Consider the following 16,013-nt stretch of genomic DNA (forward strand, 5'->3'; position numbering starts at 1 on the left):
AGAACTCCAACTCCTTAAGTGTCAACGTTTCACGCTACCGCAACTACCTCGTGCGTTACAACGTCTTCTGCGTTTGTTCATGGTCCTCGATTCCGTCGTCCACATTACCTGAAGCCGTCAGTTTACTTCAAGGGAGCCCGCGTGGGACATACTTTGAGTAGGAGAAGGGGCGTCCCATGCGATCTGACGAGGAGGGTATGTGCTGATTCCGTTTGGTGCGTATTCTTCTAAGATTCCGGTCCGATAACATTCCTCCAACCAACGAAGTCTATAGTTTTTGTATAACTCTTCCAGTTCCGAGTAGCGCAAATCTGCAAGTTGCAGTCGTTCTTTGAGTTCGGCTACGGAGTCCTCGCCCGTCTCGCCGTTGTTCTCTGGCAGAAGAACAGGAGCCTCGTTATACCCCGCTGAAGATGTGCTCTTGTCAACATCCGTCGCTCTAAAATACTATAAGCTTTGGAAAGAACAATAAAGATGTTCACAGACCTTAAGACGATGGGTTTTTTAGCCTCACCGCTCTGATTACTACTACTAGTGTTTCCTGCTGCCTCGATCCTAATAGAAGGTATTAGTAAGTCCTGCCGCAAGTTCATCATTGGAGTTACCGGAAATTCAAGGTAATGATATGTCCGGATAGGTTAAAGGTTTGGCTCTGGGTCAAGGATTGCTGCATGAACGCAGGTTGTTTCATTTTCTGGCGCTGATGAAATCATTAACGGAGCTTTTATTCCCTGTTACACGAAGTTTTGATAGCCTGCGAAAGGAAGGCCATTGTGGCCCCCTGTCACCACAGCCAGCACCCAAGCCCTCAATCACCGTGGCCAGCCAGCCAGCCAATTTAGCTTTTGCTTGGCCGCCATCAGGTACGTCGTTTGCATAGAATCCCACGTGGTGCATCTGTGATAAAAGCTGGCCTCCAGTTAAGCAAAACCCGAACCTTCCTACCTTGCCAGCTCTCATGACCACCGAAAATGCTTCCAGTATTCCGAGTAAACGGGCTACCCCAGCCCTCCAGATGGGACCCCGTAAAAAAGCGTAAGCTGTCCCTGATGTTTAGTACGCTGAGTTTTGCAGACTCATCTAGTCGCACAGCTCAACATCTGATCCCCTTATCTCCCATGGGCGCCACTTCGGCCGAACAGTATTCGCTCTGTGCAATTTTCCTTCTCTGCTCACCAATGGTATCCTCAGATTAGAGCAGATGGAAGATGCTCCACTGGAGGACTTCTCTACTGAGTGACAACGACATCCATCTATGCTCGCTGGCTTATTGACATCTTTGGCAGTGAGCGACGAGAGCATCGCGTTTTTGAGCACCTCTTAGACTCTTACCCTGGCCTTTTAGAGCGACTACAAAACGGGTCTGAGGAAGAACTCATTCATGTCGGTGAGCTAGTGCGTTTTTGTTTGTGTGTCAAGAGTTTATGCTTACCATATGTAGATTGGTAAAGGAGCCGCAGGTGCGAGGGGCGACGACACGAAAACATTAAAGTCTGCGGTGCTTGATTGGATTTCCCCGAAAGGGGCAGCAATCCAGCCTCCCTTACACAGAAACTCGAAGATCGACCGTGGATTCAACCATGAGCTAACTGGATCGCTTCTTTGTCCCGCTGGGTTGGACTGGAAAGACCCAGAGTATGTTTCGGTTTACTGGCATCCTCGGTCGCCACTCATTTTCACTTCATTAGGACGAGAGAGAGCCTCCGAAGCGGAGAAATGTCGGTATGCGGAGATCAATGGCCCATATTTTTGTACACCAACTATACTTACGACGCTGATGATCCTTGGTGTGGTCTTCTTAGGAATCGCTTACTCGTATCTGTGAGTATGAACACCTGTTCTGTGTTTTCTTCACTACATGTTTTCTCACTAGGCTTACAAGCACGTTTTCACATCCCCGAGTTCAGTTGACAAGGAACCAAAAGCCACGCGATCCGGTAATGCTCGCCTCCATGGCATGAATGCTGTCACCATCGCTTCCATAGCTTATATTGCAACGCAGGTATGCCTTACAGCACTTCCGAAGCTAAACTGTCCTGACGCACCACTGAAGGTCCGATTCGCTCTAAGTTCTTCTTCAGTGTTTTCACGGACCGACACGTCCACAGACTCAGAGACTTTCTACCACAGTCTCCTCGACCTCCTCGAGGACCCTGAAGAATCTAAGGAAGTCGATGAGTTGCTCACGTGGTGGAATCGGTATTGTTTTCACTCTTCGCCATTTTTCCGAGGCTCATGTATTGTCTTTTACCCAGTCAAGTATTTCCTACGTCATCTGCTGCCAAGCGGCCTATCAGCGCCAACAGTGCTTTGGCGAAGATCCGACTCAGACGCCTTGCAGTCAAACAGGCTGCAGATCTTAATTCTTCGTAGTCTACATTGGAGCCGTTTTTAATGTAGTAAATATAATCGCAATTTCATACCAGACTGTGTGTTCTCTCGTAACGAATGAATTGATCACAATGCAAGTCCACATATTGCCTCAGATGCGAATGGTTCGTTTTGAAGACAACTCAAGACAACATAACTGAAATTCATTTATTAAATGATAACTCATCGTCACTCTGTAGCACAATGTTCTCCTACACCAAATTGATTCATGCGAGCAGGCATTGTCTCACAATGCCTGCAACTAACGTTCCGTTTTGTAATGATCATAGCTCAACATCCAGCCGGCGGAAGTCAATGCGCTACCATTGTTGCGCAACCTTGAACCAAAGTCAGTTTCAGTCCTAAACAGTCTAACCTTGGAGGACCGTATATGATAACAGCATTCAGAGAGAGTTTTTGCAGAATAAAATGACAACCTCAACTTGTATGACGTGATCATATCTCATCAGAGTTGGCTAAGATGATAGTACACTGTCATTCATTACTTACATTGTGTACTTAACAAATCCGGGCAACATAATCTAGTATCACAATCACATATCTAATATCAGCAACAAGAGAGTTCTTGTCGAGGTTGCAGTAGGAAGCACAACTTGTAATGTGACAACCATGCCGACACATCACGATACCCTACTACAGTTGCTTCACATCTTGTTTCCAGTTGGCGGTTGTGATCCTAAATAGTCCAGGATTATAAATGTTTATCTGACACCAGAATTTATGTAGCTACTGCGAAGGAAGAAAACCTCGGCAAAGGTACCTGTCATGACCAGGACATGGCGGAATTGCAGTGGACTACAAATATACTGGCACTGGTACTCAAATTGGAGAATGTGGAAACTCTCGTCAATTTTGCAGCAGTTGGCAGGTATTACAAATTTTACCGTCTTGATGCGTAGTTACAATGAGACTATCAAGAATGTGCATCTGGCCATTTTCATCCCACGTAGTCCAGGTATTCAAAGCTTTGTCATGTGAAGTGCAATTATGATTAATATTGTGCAAATTGTAGATCAGGTAAAGTCTTGTATGAGTTTATCATTTTCACGTCGGTTACCTGATGAATGCGACTTAGTTTCCGCGTCGGGTTAGGTTATATCTGGAAAGTCGATTAAGTTAGAGTAGAGTTATTTTCATTTCCGCAGTGAATGTTCGTGTCTGAGTCAATATTACGGCGTCATATTGAAGAACCAGTACTTGCGGTCCAAAGCTCCGAAATCCTGCCCTCAGGCTTGCTCGCCGTATCGCATGCAGTAAGGTACAAACGGATATGAAGCAGCATTAGAGCTACATTGAACATAGGCAGCGATTGAACCAGATTCCCATGAAAGGGAATCAGTAGTTGTCGGCCGGAACCCATGATGAGATATTAATTAGCGCTTACATCATGTATCAGCAAAATTACGAATATGATCTTGTAATCACCATCATCCATGGCGGAAGAATCAGGTGACCATCATGTTCAAGTATGGCCGCTGCGACTCACTACTTCACAAGCACACGGATGCTAGTATCTCTGAATAATATCTGGCGGCTCCATGTGACTCAGACTATGGCATACGCACCTGCCGGGCTTAATACTGGAAAGAGTTTAACGGGGAACAAGTACTGTCAGGACGCTGCTGGGCCCTGGCCACTACTACTTACTAGGTTATCATTCATGCGGTCCTGATCTTCCCATCTCCAAAAGGCAGTACTGTGATCAAGGCAAGCTATCGGTATCATCATACTCACCATTCGCCATGAAAAGTTATATCACTGTCTTGTTCACTGTTTTTCACCTGCATCAAATTTCTTTCTTCCTCAGAAAAAATGGCCCCAGTTGGTCGCAAGATCGATGCCCCAGGAATCAGTTGCGGCTCCACGACTCAATTTTTATGTCGAGCCGGCGGATATTCTTGTATTCACATCAGTGTAACAAATTTTTCAATGTGACTTCATCAAGTCCGGACACCATTCTTCCCAGAAATGCTCAGCCTCTCCAGTAATCTGCATAATGCGTCTCGAAAGTGATGCACCTGATGTACTGCGAAGGACCGAAGGTGCGTGAGCTTCACCGTGTAATATAAGCATTGCCTAACTATCGGTCCATTAATAAACTGGTGGAATAGCGCATCCTCATGGACAGTTTCTCTTACTCACGGCCAAAACAGGCTACCTGTCCCGCTATGTCGGTTTTTATCCAAGATGCGCGCGTAACGAGTCGGTTGTTTAGTTATTTCTATTTTCGGTGAGGGGGCGCGTTCCATACGGTTCAGCCTTAGGATGAGATTAACCATGTGCTCACCTTTCAGCAACGTGTTTTCAGATTCGCCTGCATGTATATAATGGACCTTGGAATGTAGTATGATGATTATCTTCCAGTACCGTTCAATCATGTTCCCAGCTGCATCTCTGTTAACGACTCTCCTCCTGGCCTTGTCCATCGCGGCATCGCCCGTTGAAGTTCGCAACTCCCCCGTCACCCTCCCTATCGCCAGGAGGCTGAACACCTCTGGTGGTGCCATCAACCTCGTGCAGCACGACCAATCCCGCGCAGCCGCCCTCAAAAATTTCAAGGGAGATAGCACCCTCAGCCGCCGTACTGGTAGCATTACTGTGACAAACGATGCTGTGAGCTACATCGCAGACGTTGGCGTTGGCAGCCCCGCCACAACCTGTAAGTTCAATACTGAAAAAAACATGCAGCTGCTAATGTATTATTGCAGACTACTTGATTGTCGACACCGGTAGCTCCAACACGTGGGTTGGTGCCGACACTGCGTATGTGAAGACCAGCACCAGCGTCGACACCAACGAGCCTGTAGCGGTCGACTACGGTTCTGGCTCCTTCTCTGGTATGACATTCAAAAATATCATAAATTGAAAATACCCACGATTATCTACAGGAACTGAGTACACCGACACCGTCACTCTCGGTAGTGGGCTCACCATCACCGCGCAGTCGATCGGTGTTGCTGCTACTTCGACGGGCTTCACCGGTGTCGACGGTATCCTCGGCATCGGACCCCTAATCTTGACTGAGGGCACCCTGACGGATGAGCCGGACACGACGATCCCGACTGTCACTGACAACCTGTACAGCCAAGGCATCATTTCTGAGATAGTCGTCGGTATCTCTTTTGAGCCCACCACTACAGAGTCAGACGCCAACGGAGAGCTCACCTTCGGTGGAGTCGACGCTACCAAGTACACTGGCACCCTCGCATACACGTAAGTCTCTGCAGCTCGGAGATGAATTCTAACTGACAGTAATTTATTATTTCAGTCCTCTCACCACCACTGAACCCGCATCCTACTACTGGGGTATCAACGAGAGCATCACTTACGGCACGACGACCATCTTGGCCGAGACGGCCGGTATCGTTGACACTGGCACCACCCTCATCCTCCTCGCCAGCAGTACGTATCTCGAGTGCAGCGAGTAATCATGGTCTAATCAGTGTTTGATAGACGCCTACAGCGAGTACCAGTCTGCAACGGGTGCTACTCTGGACCGGACGACTGGTCTTCTCCGCATTACCACCACCCAGTACAGCGCCCTCAAGGACCTGAACTTCGTTGTTGGCAGCGTACGTGATTCTGTCTCAAGTGTTAATTCCATTTGTTCACCATTTGCACAGAACACCTACACTCTCACCCCGAACGCCCAGATCTGGCCTCGTTCGCTCAACACCTACATCGGTGGTACCACCAGCTACATCTACCTCGTTGTCAGCGACCTCGGCACGCCCAGTGGCGAGGGTCTCGACTTCATCAACGGCTACACTTTCCTCGAGCGCTTCTACGCCGTGTTCGATACCACGCACTCCCAAGTCGGTTTTGCCACAACCGCATACACGGATGCCACCACCAACTGATCCAATTTTTTTGGTTGAGTATTGGGTATTTGTACGTTACAATGTAGCATTTCTCACAACCTTTATATTCTGGAAGCATTTTAAATAACTGTAACTAGAGTCGTCGTTGAACGTTCGAATGTCAGTTGTTACTGTTTCACGAAGACACCGCAGCTCCACTTCCCCTCAGGCTAGATCGTGAGACCACCCATAGCGTAGACTGATCCAAGTCTCTAAGCATTTAGATTGAGAAAGGGATGGTCTTCTAATAATCGACCTTCGAACACTGAATATTGAATGTCCAAGCTCTTCCGTGAGAATAATATATGTCATGTTTGCAAATTGTAACCGCTCTACAGAGTAGGGAGGATTTAAAATATTCAAGCACATGTAAGCCTTTATTCGCGGTGGTACATGGTGGGGTGTGAGAATTAGGAGAACCACCAGTGCTAATGTAGTACGACATCCTTAGGTTCTATCTCCTTGAGCGCTTCTACACTGTATTCGATACCACGAACTCTCAAGTCGGTTTTGCCACGACCGCATACACGGATGCCACCGTCAACTGACGAAACTTTTTTTGTCGGCTATTGGGTATTTGTGAGTCATAACATAACATTTTTCTTACTCTTATTAGTTTATATAAAATTTGCTATATAATTTATACGAGTAATAAAAACAAGGCTGAAAGGAAATGTAAGATTTTGCCGAGGGGTATAGTGCACTACACGCCTCGTTGACTCGAGCTCTTAGATATTCACAATTAATTAACAGCTACTGCCCATGTCTGAGGGAACCTCAGCGGCTATGTTTTGCAAAGTGGGTTGCTTTTGAAAAAGGAAAGTCCTCAAAGCCTTTGCACAACAGACCAAAACAACGCTTACCCTCGTCTTCTGAACTCTGCTCTCATGCGGTCTGGCACAACTGAGGGCTACGGCGAATTCTAATATCAACACAGCCCACGCGTGATGCGTGCAGCCCCGAAACGTTATCGTAAGCGTGTATCGTTGACGTGGCTATCTCAAACCCATACTAGTATGTAATGTATCATGATTTTGCTTACAGTACAACTGTTGACGGACCATCTAGCACAGCCTGAGAGAATGCTTCCTTCATCTTGCACCACATGGAACTATTACCGATTACGGCCTATGTTTCGTCTGTCTCATCACCAGTTAGCTCGTGGAATATTCATTGAAGCGCTAGGTCGAAACCATGGTGTCCATCTCAAAAGTATTGCGATATGATGCTTTGAAAGTTTGAATGGTTCCATTGTATCACCCTTTCGAATTACCGCATCCAAAGTAAGGATTACGCTAGTTCGCGACGCAGTGGACACACAAGGTAAGCGTCTTTGCACGTTTACAACAAAGATGGGACTGACCCTACGCATCAAAACTTTCAGATCTTTGTGATTCTACCGTGACACACTTCCGTGTCTGCCGTTTCTCTACTGCGCAACTTTGGGCTATAATATATAAAATCTCCCCTTATGCTCAAGCTCCCTTGCTATTGTCTTAAGCAGGTACCGCTGGCAAAGTTTATGGTGGTGGTCACATCGATCAGGGGCTCTACCCTCCGCAGACCTCTGCCATCCCTCAAGCACCCCCGCAAGGCCATCCTTGGTCCCAACATGAATACAACCCTGGATACTTCATGAACGGGCCTCCCAGCACATATATGCAGCCCTCTGCCGCACCGCAAGACCCTGTACTATGGTCCCAGCCTGAATATAATCCTGGATATGATGCCAATGGACCCCCTGGTGCGTGTTATTATTCGCAACCCTCTGTTATCGTTCCAGCACCACCGCAAGGCGACGCATTGACCCAGTATGGATATCATCCCGCTCCCTCCTGCCCTTACCAGCAACCTCCCACCATTGCGGGTCCGTCCAACGCGTATTACCCCATCGGCCCATTTCCCCAAGGTCAATATGTTCCATTGCAGACGGAATCCAGTGGGGGCTCAAGCGTGGAGCCAACTTCTCTTGCTCTCGACGGGACAGCATCTACCAGGCCTCGTAAGCGTAAAACCCGCCAGACCTCTGAAATTGAGGATGGTTCGAGTTCGTTCGTTGCATCAGCAATGCGCAAGCGCAGACGCCCGAACGTCGCCGACGACTACAGACCGGGCAAGTTTGGTTCGTACACGCTAGCGGATACTAATGCCACGATCATGGCCATGCCTGTTCACGACCCAAAGCCTGTTGAAATCAGTAGCCGCAGGACCCACGATCCCAACGGAAATCCCCTTCGAACGAGGAGATTTGAGGTTATGGAACTGGACGATACCTACCCCGATGCATCTGGAAACGTCCCTGCCCATCACTCGCCACAGTTGACGTGCGTACGCTCATGTGATTGGACCGACCAGCCGTGTGGACTGTTCATAGAGGTGGACAAGATTCGTATTGAAGACCACCTGTGGTTTTGGCATGGGATTGAAGCGAAGAAAGCCACTCCCTGCCGATTCGAGGGTTGCCCGGACGCAGGGACGATGATGTATTTGAGTCGTCACATCGAAGGGGTCCACTTCGCTACGTCCTATCGATGCCCCTATTGCAAGAAGCTGTCGTCGAGGACCGATTCTTTGGCTCGGCATCAGAAGGGGTGCAAACCATTGCTTGCTAGCAGGGCTCATGCTGAACATGAAAAGTACGTATTCTATCCCCAAGCAATGATTAAGTCGGTTTCTGGGTATATCGTTCCTGCCAAGGATGCGGCATAGGGCAGCGTCTGGATATGTATGTCCCCCTTACCCCGCATCTATCGCTGCTACCAACGTTACTCCCTATTTCTGTGCTCTAGTGTTGAGTCCATATGGTTGTTGTATGGGAGGGAAGTTGGAAGTAGCTAGTCACTATCGTATCTCGTTATGGAGCTTAGAGCTTTGCATTGTTATTGTTATGAATGAAATATAGCTAGTGTTCCCGCTGACTTAGTGGAGCTCAGGTGGTGGACGGACTTGCTTCCATGGGATAAACATGTTTCATCGTGAGTATTAGTCCGGGTGGAGAGTCACGCGAATTGCTTCCGCGTGATCAAACGTATGGACAAAGTTGTCCTGGGGAAGCATTTGACTAGAGTGAACTGTTGTCGTTCCATCATTCAACCTAAATCATGAGACCACCCACAGCGTGGACTAATCTAGATTCAGAAAGATCGGATCTTCTAATAATCGACCTGGCTCTTCCGTGAGAATGATATGTGTGCTGTAGTTACCGTTGTAGTCACAGACGCACATATCCATATCATATGTAACATCTGTGCACGCGGATGATGATGTGGTAAACATTGGTTGGCTGAGCGATTCTCCTGCTCCTACTAGGCTGCAGCCACGACTTATTCCCCCACCACACGCTATTACCCCGTCTGGTCGTTAGACTTGTGCTTGGCTTGCCCACACGGGCAAGTCTGCCCCTGTGAAGGGGTTCAATGGAAAGCTTACATTCAATCTCGAGGTGACGTTTCAACTTCAAAGCAAGTTTAACTGCGTTTGACAATCTGGCGAGTCACGACCACGCAGCAGCCTAGGTCGTGCGATCTTTCAGTTCTCTCGAACGGATGCCAGAATCTGTCGACAAGCTGCATGTACTATTGCTGTGGCGTTCATTGAACCAGTGAGTAGGTACTAATTTTTGCTGGTAATTATACTGGTTACCGTCCATTTACATGGTCATATATCGTATATATGATGATATATGATGCATTGATCGCAAAATCATCTTTTCACCGGAACTGTTCTCTGATCGGCGAAAGCTCAGGTATATGACGGTGTTATCGGTGTTATAAGTGCGAACCTGCACTCCAGCGTTGCTCTTGGGTCTACTGTAAGGCCACGTCATTGGGTATGATTCATAAATCATTCGCGTCACCGTTAGCGTTTGGGTCTATAGTTCGTCGACATCGCAGTGTGCAATTACTTGTTTTGGCTCGATCTACAGGTGATGCATTTTCAGTAGTCACATACATATTGCTCGGTGATATCGGTATGTCTTGGCTTGCACTTACAATCAGACTCACTTTACTACGATGTCTTGCCGATAACTCACATATACTACAGTAACATTATTATCAGAACGCTACTTGTGCGACTGGGAAGTTCCGGGCTTAATCAACTTGAATTACTTAATCATTAGCACGTCTTACTTCGTCCACCACCTAGGTCAACCGAATATGATCTACCAGTACTTCCAGTTCTCAGGACAAGGCTTTTCAATCAAGTGCTCGCACATGACGTATGTACAACACAAGTTGGAACCATGATCGCGTGATTCATTTTGACCTGTAGGTGGCCATGCATTACATATAGGTCTGTGGATTCCCCATACGAGTCTGAGACTGGTGTGCGTCGCTACGGGATAATATTCGCAATGTGCCCTCGTGGTCGAGGAATCGACCCTGTAGTCATGCAATCTCCGGCAAAAAATTCTTGCTTGCATAAATGAACCATCGGATCGTGTGTAAACAGCCGTCGTGCTCCAGAAAATGGCGAGCTTCGTCACTGCTTCATCTTTGTCGATACCATCATTCTATTCCATGATTTCGGGCCGAGTTGGCAAATAATTGACTTCAAACGGCCTCAGTTCAACAATTCGATCACTGGCAGGGCCGGGACAACCAGGGACAACCTCTCTCCTCAGCAACGCTTGCTACACCAACCTGATACTGACGTTCTGCTGAGGTGTATTATTGATGGGTGAGCGTTTCTACGGAAATGAACGTGAGGTAAGTCATGAACCAATGGACCATGGGTAAACAGGCGAATTGTAAATTTCTGCCGCCTTGGATCAAAAACAACCTTCTTGTTATTGTTATTTGATCACGAAGTCGAATCTATGCACTCGTGATAACTCGGACCGCCACTACTTCGTCATCGCTTTTTGAGAGGGGACGTTTCATACGTAGCTAAGGTGCCCAATATTCGCGTTCGCCAGTGCATATATAATGGATCACTCGCTCAGAGTATGATATAACTTTCGAGTCAGTCATCATTCATGTTCCCCGCTGCATCCTTGTTGACAATCATCTTCCTGGCTTTGTCAATCGCGGGATCGCCCGTTGAAATCGACAATTCCCCCGTCACCCTCCCCATTGCCAGGAGGTTAAACGTCTCCAATGGTCCCATTAACCTCTTGCAACAGGATAAAGCTCGTGTGACTGCCCTCAAGGACAACTCTTTCAGCACGCAGGGCGGCCATACTGGTAGCACTCCTGTGACCGACGTTGTTCTAACATACCTCATAGCAGTTGGCATCGGCAGCCCCGCCACAACCTGTAAGTTCAGCACTGAAAAAACGCGCGGCTGCTAATGTGTTATTACAGACAACTTGATTGTCGACACTGGCAGCTCGAACACATGGGTTGGTGCCAACACCAAATACGTGAAGACCAAGACCAGCGTCGACACCCGCGAGCCTGTATCCGTCGGCTACGGTTCTGGCTCCTTCTCTGGTATGTCATACAGATATATCATAAGTTGGAAATACCTACGAATATCTACAGGAACGGAGTACATCGACACCGTCACTCTCGGTAGTGGGCTGACCATCACCGCGCAGTCGATCGGTGTTGCTTCTACTTCGGCGGGCTTCACCAGTGTTGACGGTATCCTTGGCATCGGGCCTGTAGGCTTGACAAGCGATACTCTGACAAATGAACCGACCAAGACGATCCCGACTGTCACTGACAATCTGTATAGCCAAGGCACCATTTCTCAAAAGGTGATTGGTATCTCTTTCGAGCCCACCATTTCAAAGACAGTCACCAATGGAGAGCTCACCTTCGGTGGAACTGATGCTACCAAGTACACCGGCTCCATCGAATACACGTAAGCTGCCTCAGCTCCTAGATCAATCCAGGCTGGTAGCAATTGTTTTGTTTCAGTCCTATCACTACCACCTACCCTTCATCGAACTATTGGGGTATCAACCAGAGCATCTCTTACGGCTCCACGACGATCTTGTCCTCCACGGCTGGAATCGTCGATACTGGAACCACCTTTGTTTACATTGCCAGCGGTATGTATCTAGAATGCAGTGAGTACTCATGGTCTAATCAGCGTTCGTAGATGCCTACGCCAAGTACAAGTCTGCAACCGGTGGTACTCTGGATGCGGCGACTGGTCTTCTCCTCATTTCCTCTTCCCAGTACAAAGCCCTGAAGAACCTGAACTTCCATATTGGCAGCGTACGCCATTTCTATCAGCCCTCGTGCCCCTTGTTTACCATTTGCACAGAAAACCTACGCTCTGACGCCTAACGCCCAAATTTGGCCTCGTTCTCTCAACTCTTACGTTGGTGGTAGTAGCAACGCCATATATCTCATGGTTAGTGACATTGGTACGCCCAGTGGCGCAGGGTTTGACTTTGTCAACGGCTACACATTCCTCGAGCGCTTCTACTCTGTGTTCGATACCGCCAACTCCCGCGTTGGTTTTGCTGAAACCTCGTACACTGATGCCACCACCAACTAATATGACCACCAAAGTACACAAAAGATCAATTTTCAGACGCAAAGCAGCATACGTATTTGATGGCTGTACGGAGCTTTCTCAAGTAGGCTATGGAGGTCTTATTCCGGCGCATGATTAGCAATAGTATCTAGTATCATATTTACTTGTGATCTTGATCTTTTCACTTCACTGGCAGCAGCTCGGTACACAATCAGATCTCAGACTCAGTTTACTCCGATGCCTTGCCAATAACTCACATATGAAATAAAATGTTATTGAGGACAGTAACATTATTCACAGATTGAATGCTACTTACTTTGAAAACCGACTCAGAAGTTCGATTACTTATTTACATAATCAACGGCACGTGTAAACTGAATTCTTGATGGTTATACCTTCTTGTTTACCACCTGGGTCAAACGAATATTGACGATCAATCTGCCAATGGACTTCCAGTTCCCAGGACAAGACTCTTCGATGAAGTGTTCGCACATGGCGTATGTACAACACATGTTAGAACCATGATCGCGTCATTCATTGAGACTTCTTGACCCTTAGACGATAACTTACCTGTAGGTGGCCATGCATCACATATAGGCCTGTGGATTCCCCATACGAGTCTGAGACTGGTGTGCGTCGCTACGGGATAACATTCGCAGTGTGCCTTCATGCCGGTCGACTCTGTAGTCATGCAACCTCCAGCAATTTGTCCCCACTTGCACAAATGAACCATCAGACCGTGTGTAAACAGTCGATGTGCTTCAGAAAGTGGCGAGCTTCGTCACTGCTTCGTCTTTGTTGATACCATCATGGCTTCGGGCCGAGTTGGCAAATGGCCTCAAATGGCGTCGGTTCAACAACTTGCCGATCACTAGCAGGCCCGGGACAGTCAGAGACAACCGCTCTCCTCAGCAACGCTTGCTAGACTCTGATACTGACGTTCTGCTGAGGTGTATTATTAATGGGCGCGTCTCTACGGAAATGAACGTGAGGTAAGTCAATAAACCAATGGACCACGGGGAATTGTATCCTGCCTCTTGGATCAAAAACAAACTTCTTGTCATCATTATTTTATCAGGAACTCGAATTTTTGCACTCGCGATAACTCGGACCGCCACTATTTCGCCGTCGCTTTCCGAGAGGGGACCTTTCATAGGTAGCCAAGGCGCCCAATATTCGCATTCGCCAGTGTATATATAATGAACCACTGAGTATGATATGACTTTCTAGTCAGTCATGTTCCCCGCTGCATCCTTGTTGACAATCATCTTCCTGGCTTTGTCAATCGCGGGATCGCCTGTTGAAATCGACAATTCCCCCATCACCCTCCCCATTGCCAGGAGGCTAAACGTCTCCAATGGTCCCATTAACCTCTTGCAACATGATAAAGCTCGCGTGACTGCCCTCAAGGACAACTCTTTCAGCACGCAGGGCGGCCATACTGGTAGCACTCCTGTGACCAATACTGTTGCAACATACCTCATAGCAGTTGGCATCGGCAGCCCCGCCACAACCTGTAAGTTCAACAGTGAAAAAAACATGCGGCTGCTAATGTGTTATTACAGACAACTTGATTGTCGACACTGGCAGCTCGAACACATGGGTTGGTGCCAACACCAAATACGTGAAGACCCAGACCAGCGTCGACACCGGCGAGCGTGTAGCGGTCCACTACGGTTCTGGCTCCTTCTCTGGTATGTCATACAGATATATCATAAGTTGGAAATACCTACGAATATCTACAGGAACGGAGTACACCGACACCATCACTCTCGGTAGTGGGCTGACCATCACCGCACAGTCGATCGGTGTCGCTTCTACTTCGACGGGCTTAACTGGTACTAGTATTGACGGTATCCTTGGCATCGGGCCTGTGGCATTGACAGAGGGTTCCCTTACAAATAAACCGACAACGACGATCCCGACTGTCACTGACAATCTGTATAGCCAAGGCACTATTTCTCAAAAGGTGGTTGGTATCTCTTTCGAGCCCACCATTTCAAAGACAGTCACCAATGGAGAGCTCACATTCGGTGGAACTGATGCTACCAAGTACGCTGGCTCCATCGCATACACGTAAGCTGCCTCAGCTCCTAGATCAATTCAGGCTGATAACAATTTTGTTTCAGTCCCATCACTACCACCTACCCTTCATCGAACTATTGGGGTATCAACCAGAGCATCTCTTACGGCTCCACGACGATCTTGTCCTCCACGGCTGGTATCGTCGATACTGGAACCACCTATATTTACATTGCCAGCGGTGTGTATCTAGAATGCAGCGAGTAGTCATAGTCTAATCAGTGTTCATAGATGCCTACGCCAAGTACAAGTCTGCAACCGGTGGTACTCTGGATGCGGCGACTGGTCTTCTCCTCATTTCCTCTTCCCAGTACAAAGCCCTGAAGAACCTGAACTTCCATATTGGCAGCGTACGCCATTTCTATCAGCCCTCGTGCCCCTTGTTTACCATTTGCACAGGAAACCTACGCTCTGACGCCTAACGCCCAACTTTGGCCTCGTTCTCTCAACACCTATATCGGTGGTAGTAGCAACGCCATGTATCTCGTCGTTTGTGACATTGGCACGCCCAGTGGCGCAGGGTTTGACTTTGTCAACGGCTACACATTCCTCGAGCGCTTCTACTCTGTGTTCGATACCGCCAACTCCCGCGTTGGTTTTGCTGAAACCTCGTACACTGATGCTGCCACCAACTAAAATAGAATCACCAAAGTACACAAAAGATCGATTTTCAGACGCAAAGCAGCATACGGATTTGATGGCTGTATGGAGTAGGCTATGGAGGTCTTATTCCTCGGTCCGGTTTGCGTATGATTAGCAATAGTATCACATCTGAAATAGTGAAATCACCCTCTGTTTAGGATATACTTCTGGTACTACTATACACCTGATGTACATCCCAGAGCATGCTACCATGCTCTTTACAGCTCTTAGAACTATCACCCTCCCACGATATTCTCCTGCCAGTGACGGACAGGTGTGCAGTGCTGTGTCAAGAGCGATTTTACATTGTCACCGCGCCAGCATTAAACCAAGTGCGAGATAGACAAAATCAGCATGCTGAAATCACGCCAGCAAACTGGCGCAAAACAGGTGCATATATGCGGATGCAAGGTGTTGCCGGAAGAGACGAGATGACAAAAGAAGGAAAGGGGCGAGTTTGAGGGTGAAGTATTTTAGTAAGAGCTTGAAACAAAGGGGTGGAAAACATACTTTTTGACGCCGTGGAACCTGGCAGGGTCGAGAAGTAACACACCGGTAAAGACGGACGCACTTTTGAGTTTGAAAGAAGGCTATCTTTGCGGA

The 16,013-nt window shown here is 47.8% G+C and overlaps 6 protein-coding genes across 6 annotated transcripts; 5 read left to right on the forward strand and 1 right to left on the reverse strand.

The window, feature by feature from the left end:
• Positions 1 to 55: 55 nt before the first annotated feature.
• On the reverse strand, positions 56 to 691 carry HD556DRAFT_1442015 (uncharacterized protein; the record flags this gene model as incomplete). The annotated part of the gene is made up of 4 exons (XM_041306397.1): positions 56 to 108; positions 153 to 439; positions 487 to 555; positions 606 to 691. The coding sequence occupies 4 exons, from the start codon at positions 689 to 691 to the stop codon at positions 56 to 58; spliced, it is 495 nt and encodes a 164-aa protein (XP_041161443.1).
• Positions 692 to 958: 267 nt separating this feature from the next.
• Positions 959 to 2,373, forward strand: HD556DRAFT_1442016 (uncharacterized protein; the record flags this gene model as incomplete). Its single annotated transcript, XM_041306398.1, has 8 exons — positions 959 to 1,035; positions 1,093 to 1,236; positions 1,287 to 1,395; positions 1,442 to 1,635; positions 1,689 to 1,821; positions 1,874 to 2,002; positions 2,054 to 2,199; positions 2,256 to 2,373. 8 exons carry the CDS (start codon positions 959 to 961, stop codon positions 2,371 to 2,373), a joined length of 1,050 nt encoding a protein of 349 aa, XP_041161444.1.
• Positions 2,374 to 4,767: 2,394 nt separating this feature from the next.
• On the forward strand, positions 4,768 to 6,251 carry HD556DRAFT_1307375 (aspartic peptidase domain-containing protein; the record flags this gene model as incomplete). The annotated part of the gene is made up of 6 exons (XM_041300027.1): positions 4,768 to 5,050; positions 5,100 to 5,228; positions 5,280 to 5,604; positions 5,660 to 5,793; positions 5,845 to 5,963; positions 6,015 to 6,251. The coding sequence occupies 6 exons, from the start codon at positions 4,768 to 4,770 to the stop codon at positions 6,249 to 6,251; spliced, it is 1,227 nt and encodes a 408-aa protein (XP_041161445.1).
• A 2,256-nt stretch (positions 6,252 to 8,507) lies between these two features.
• HD556DRAFT_1235368 (uncharacterized protein) lies at positions 8,508 to 8,960 on the forward strand (the record flags this gene model as incomplete). Its single annotated transcript, XM_041297744.1, has 1 exon — positions 8,508 to 8,960. One exon carries the CDS (start codon positions 8,508 to 8,510, stop codon positions 8,958 to 8,960), a length of 453 nt encoding a protein of 150 aa, XP_041161446.1.
• A 2,269-nt stretch (positions 8,961 to 11,229) lies between these two features.
• HD556DRAFT_1235328 (aspartic peptidase domain-containing protein) lies at positions 11,230 to 12,707 on the forward strand (the record flags this gene model as incomplete). The annotated part of the gene is made up of 6 exons (XM_041297737.1): positions 11,230 to 11,509; positions 11,558 to 11,686; positions 11,738 to 12,062; positions 12,119 to 12,252; positions 12,303 to 12,421; positions 12,471 to 12,707. 6 exons carry the CDS (start codon positions 11,230 to 11,232, stop codon positions 12,705 to 12,707), a joined length of 1,224 nt encoding a protein of 407 aa, XP_041161447.1.
• Positions 12,708 to 13,671: 964 nt separating this feature from the next.
• HD556DRAFT_368827 (aspartic peptidase domain-containing protein) lies at positions 13,672 to 15,509 on the forward strand. Its single transcript, XM_041310397.1, has 6 exons — positions 13,672 to 14,202; positions 14,252 to 14,380; positions 14,432 to 14,762; positions 14,816 to 14,949; positions 15,000 to 15,118; positions 15,168 to 15,509. The coding sequence occupies exons 1-6, from the start codon at positions 13,923 to 13,925 to the stop codon at positions 15,402 to 15,404; spliced, it is 1,230 nt and encodes a 409-aa protein (XP_041161448.1). The 5' UTR covers positions 13,672 to 13,922; the 3' UTR covers positions 15,405 to 15,509.
• Positions 15,510 to 16,013: the final 504 nt, after the last annotated feature.

This window comes from Suillus plorans, assembly GCF_016647745.1.
Source record: "Suillus plorans strain S12 chromosome Unknown HD556scaffold_21, whole genome shotgun sequence".
Lineage (NCBI taxonomy): Eukaryota > Fungi > Basidiomycota > Agaricomycetes > Boletales > Suillaceae > Suillus > Suillus plorans.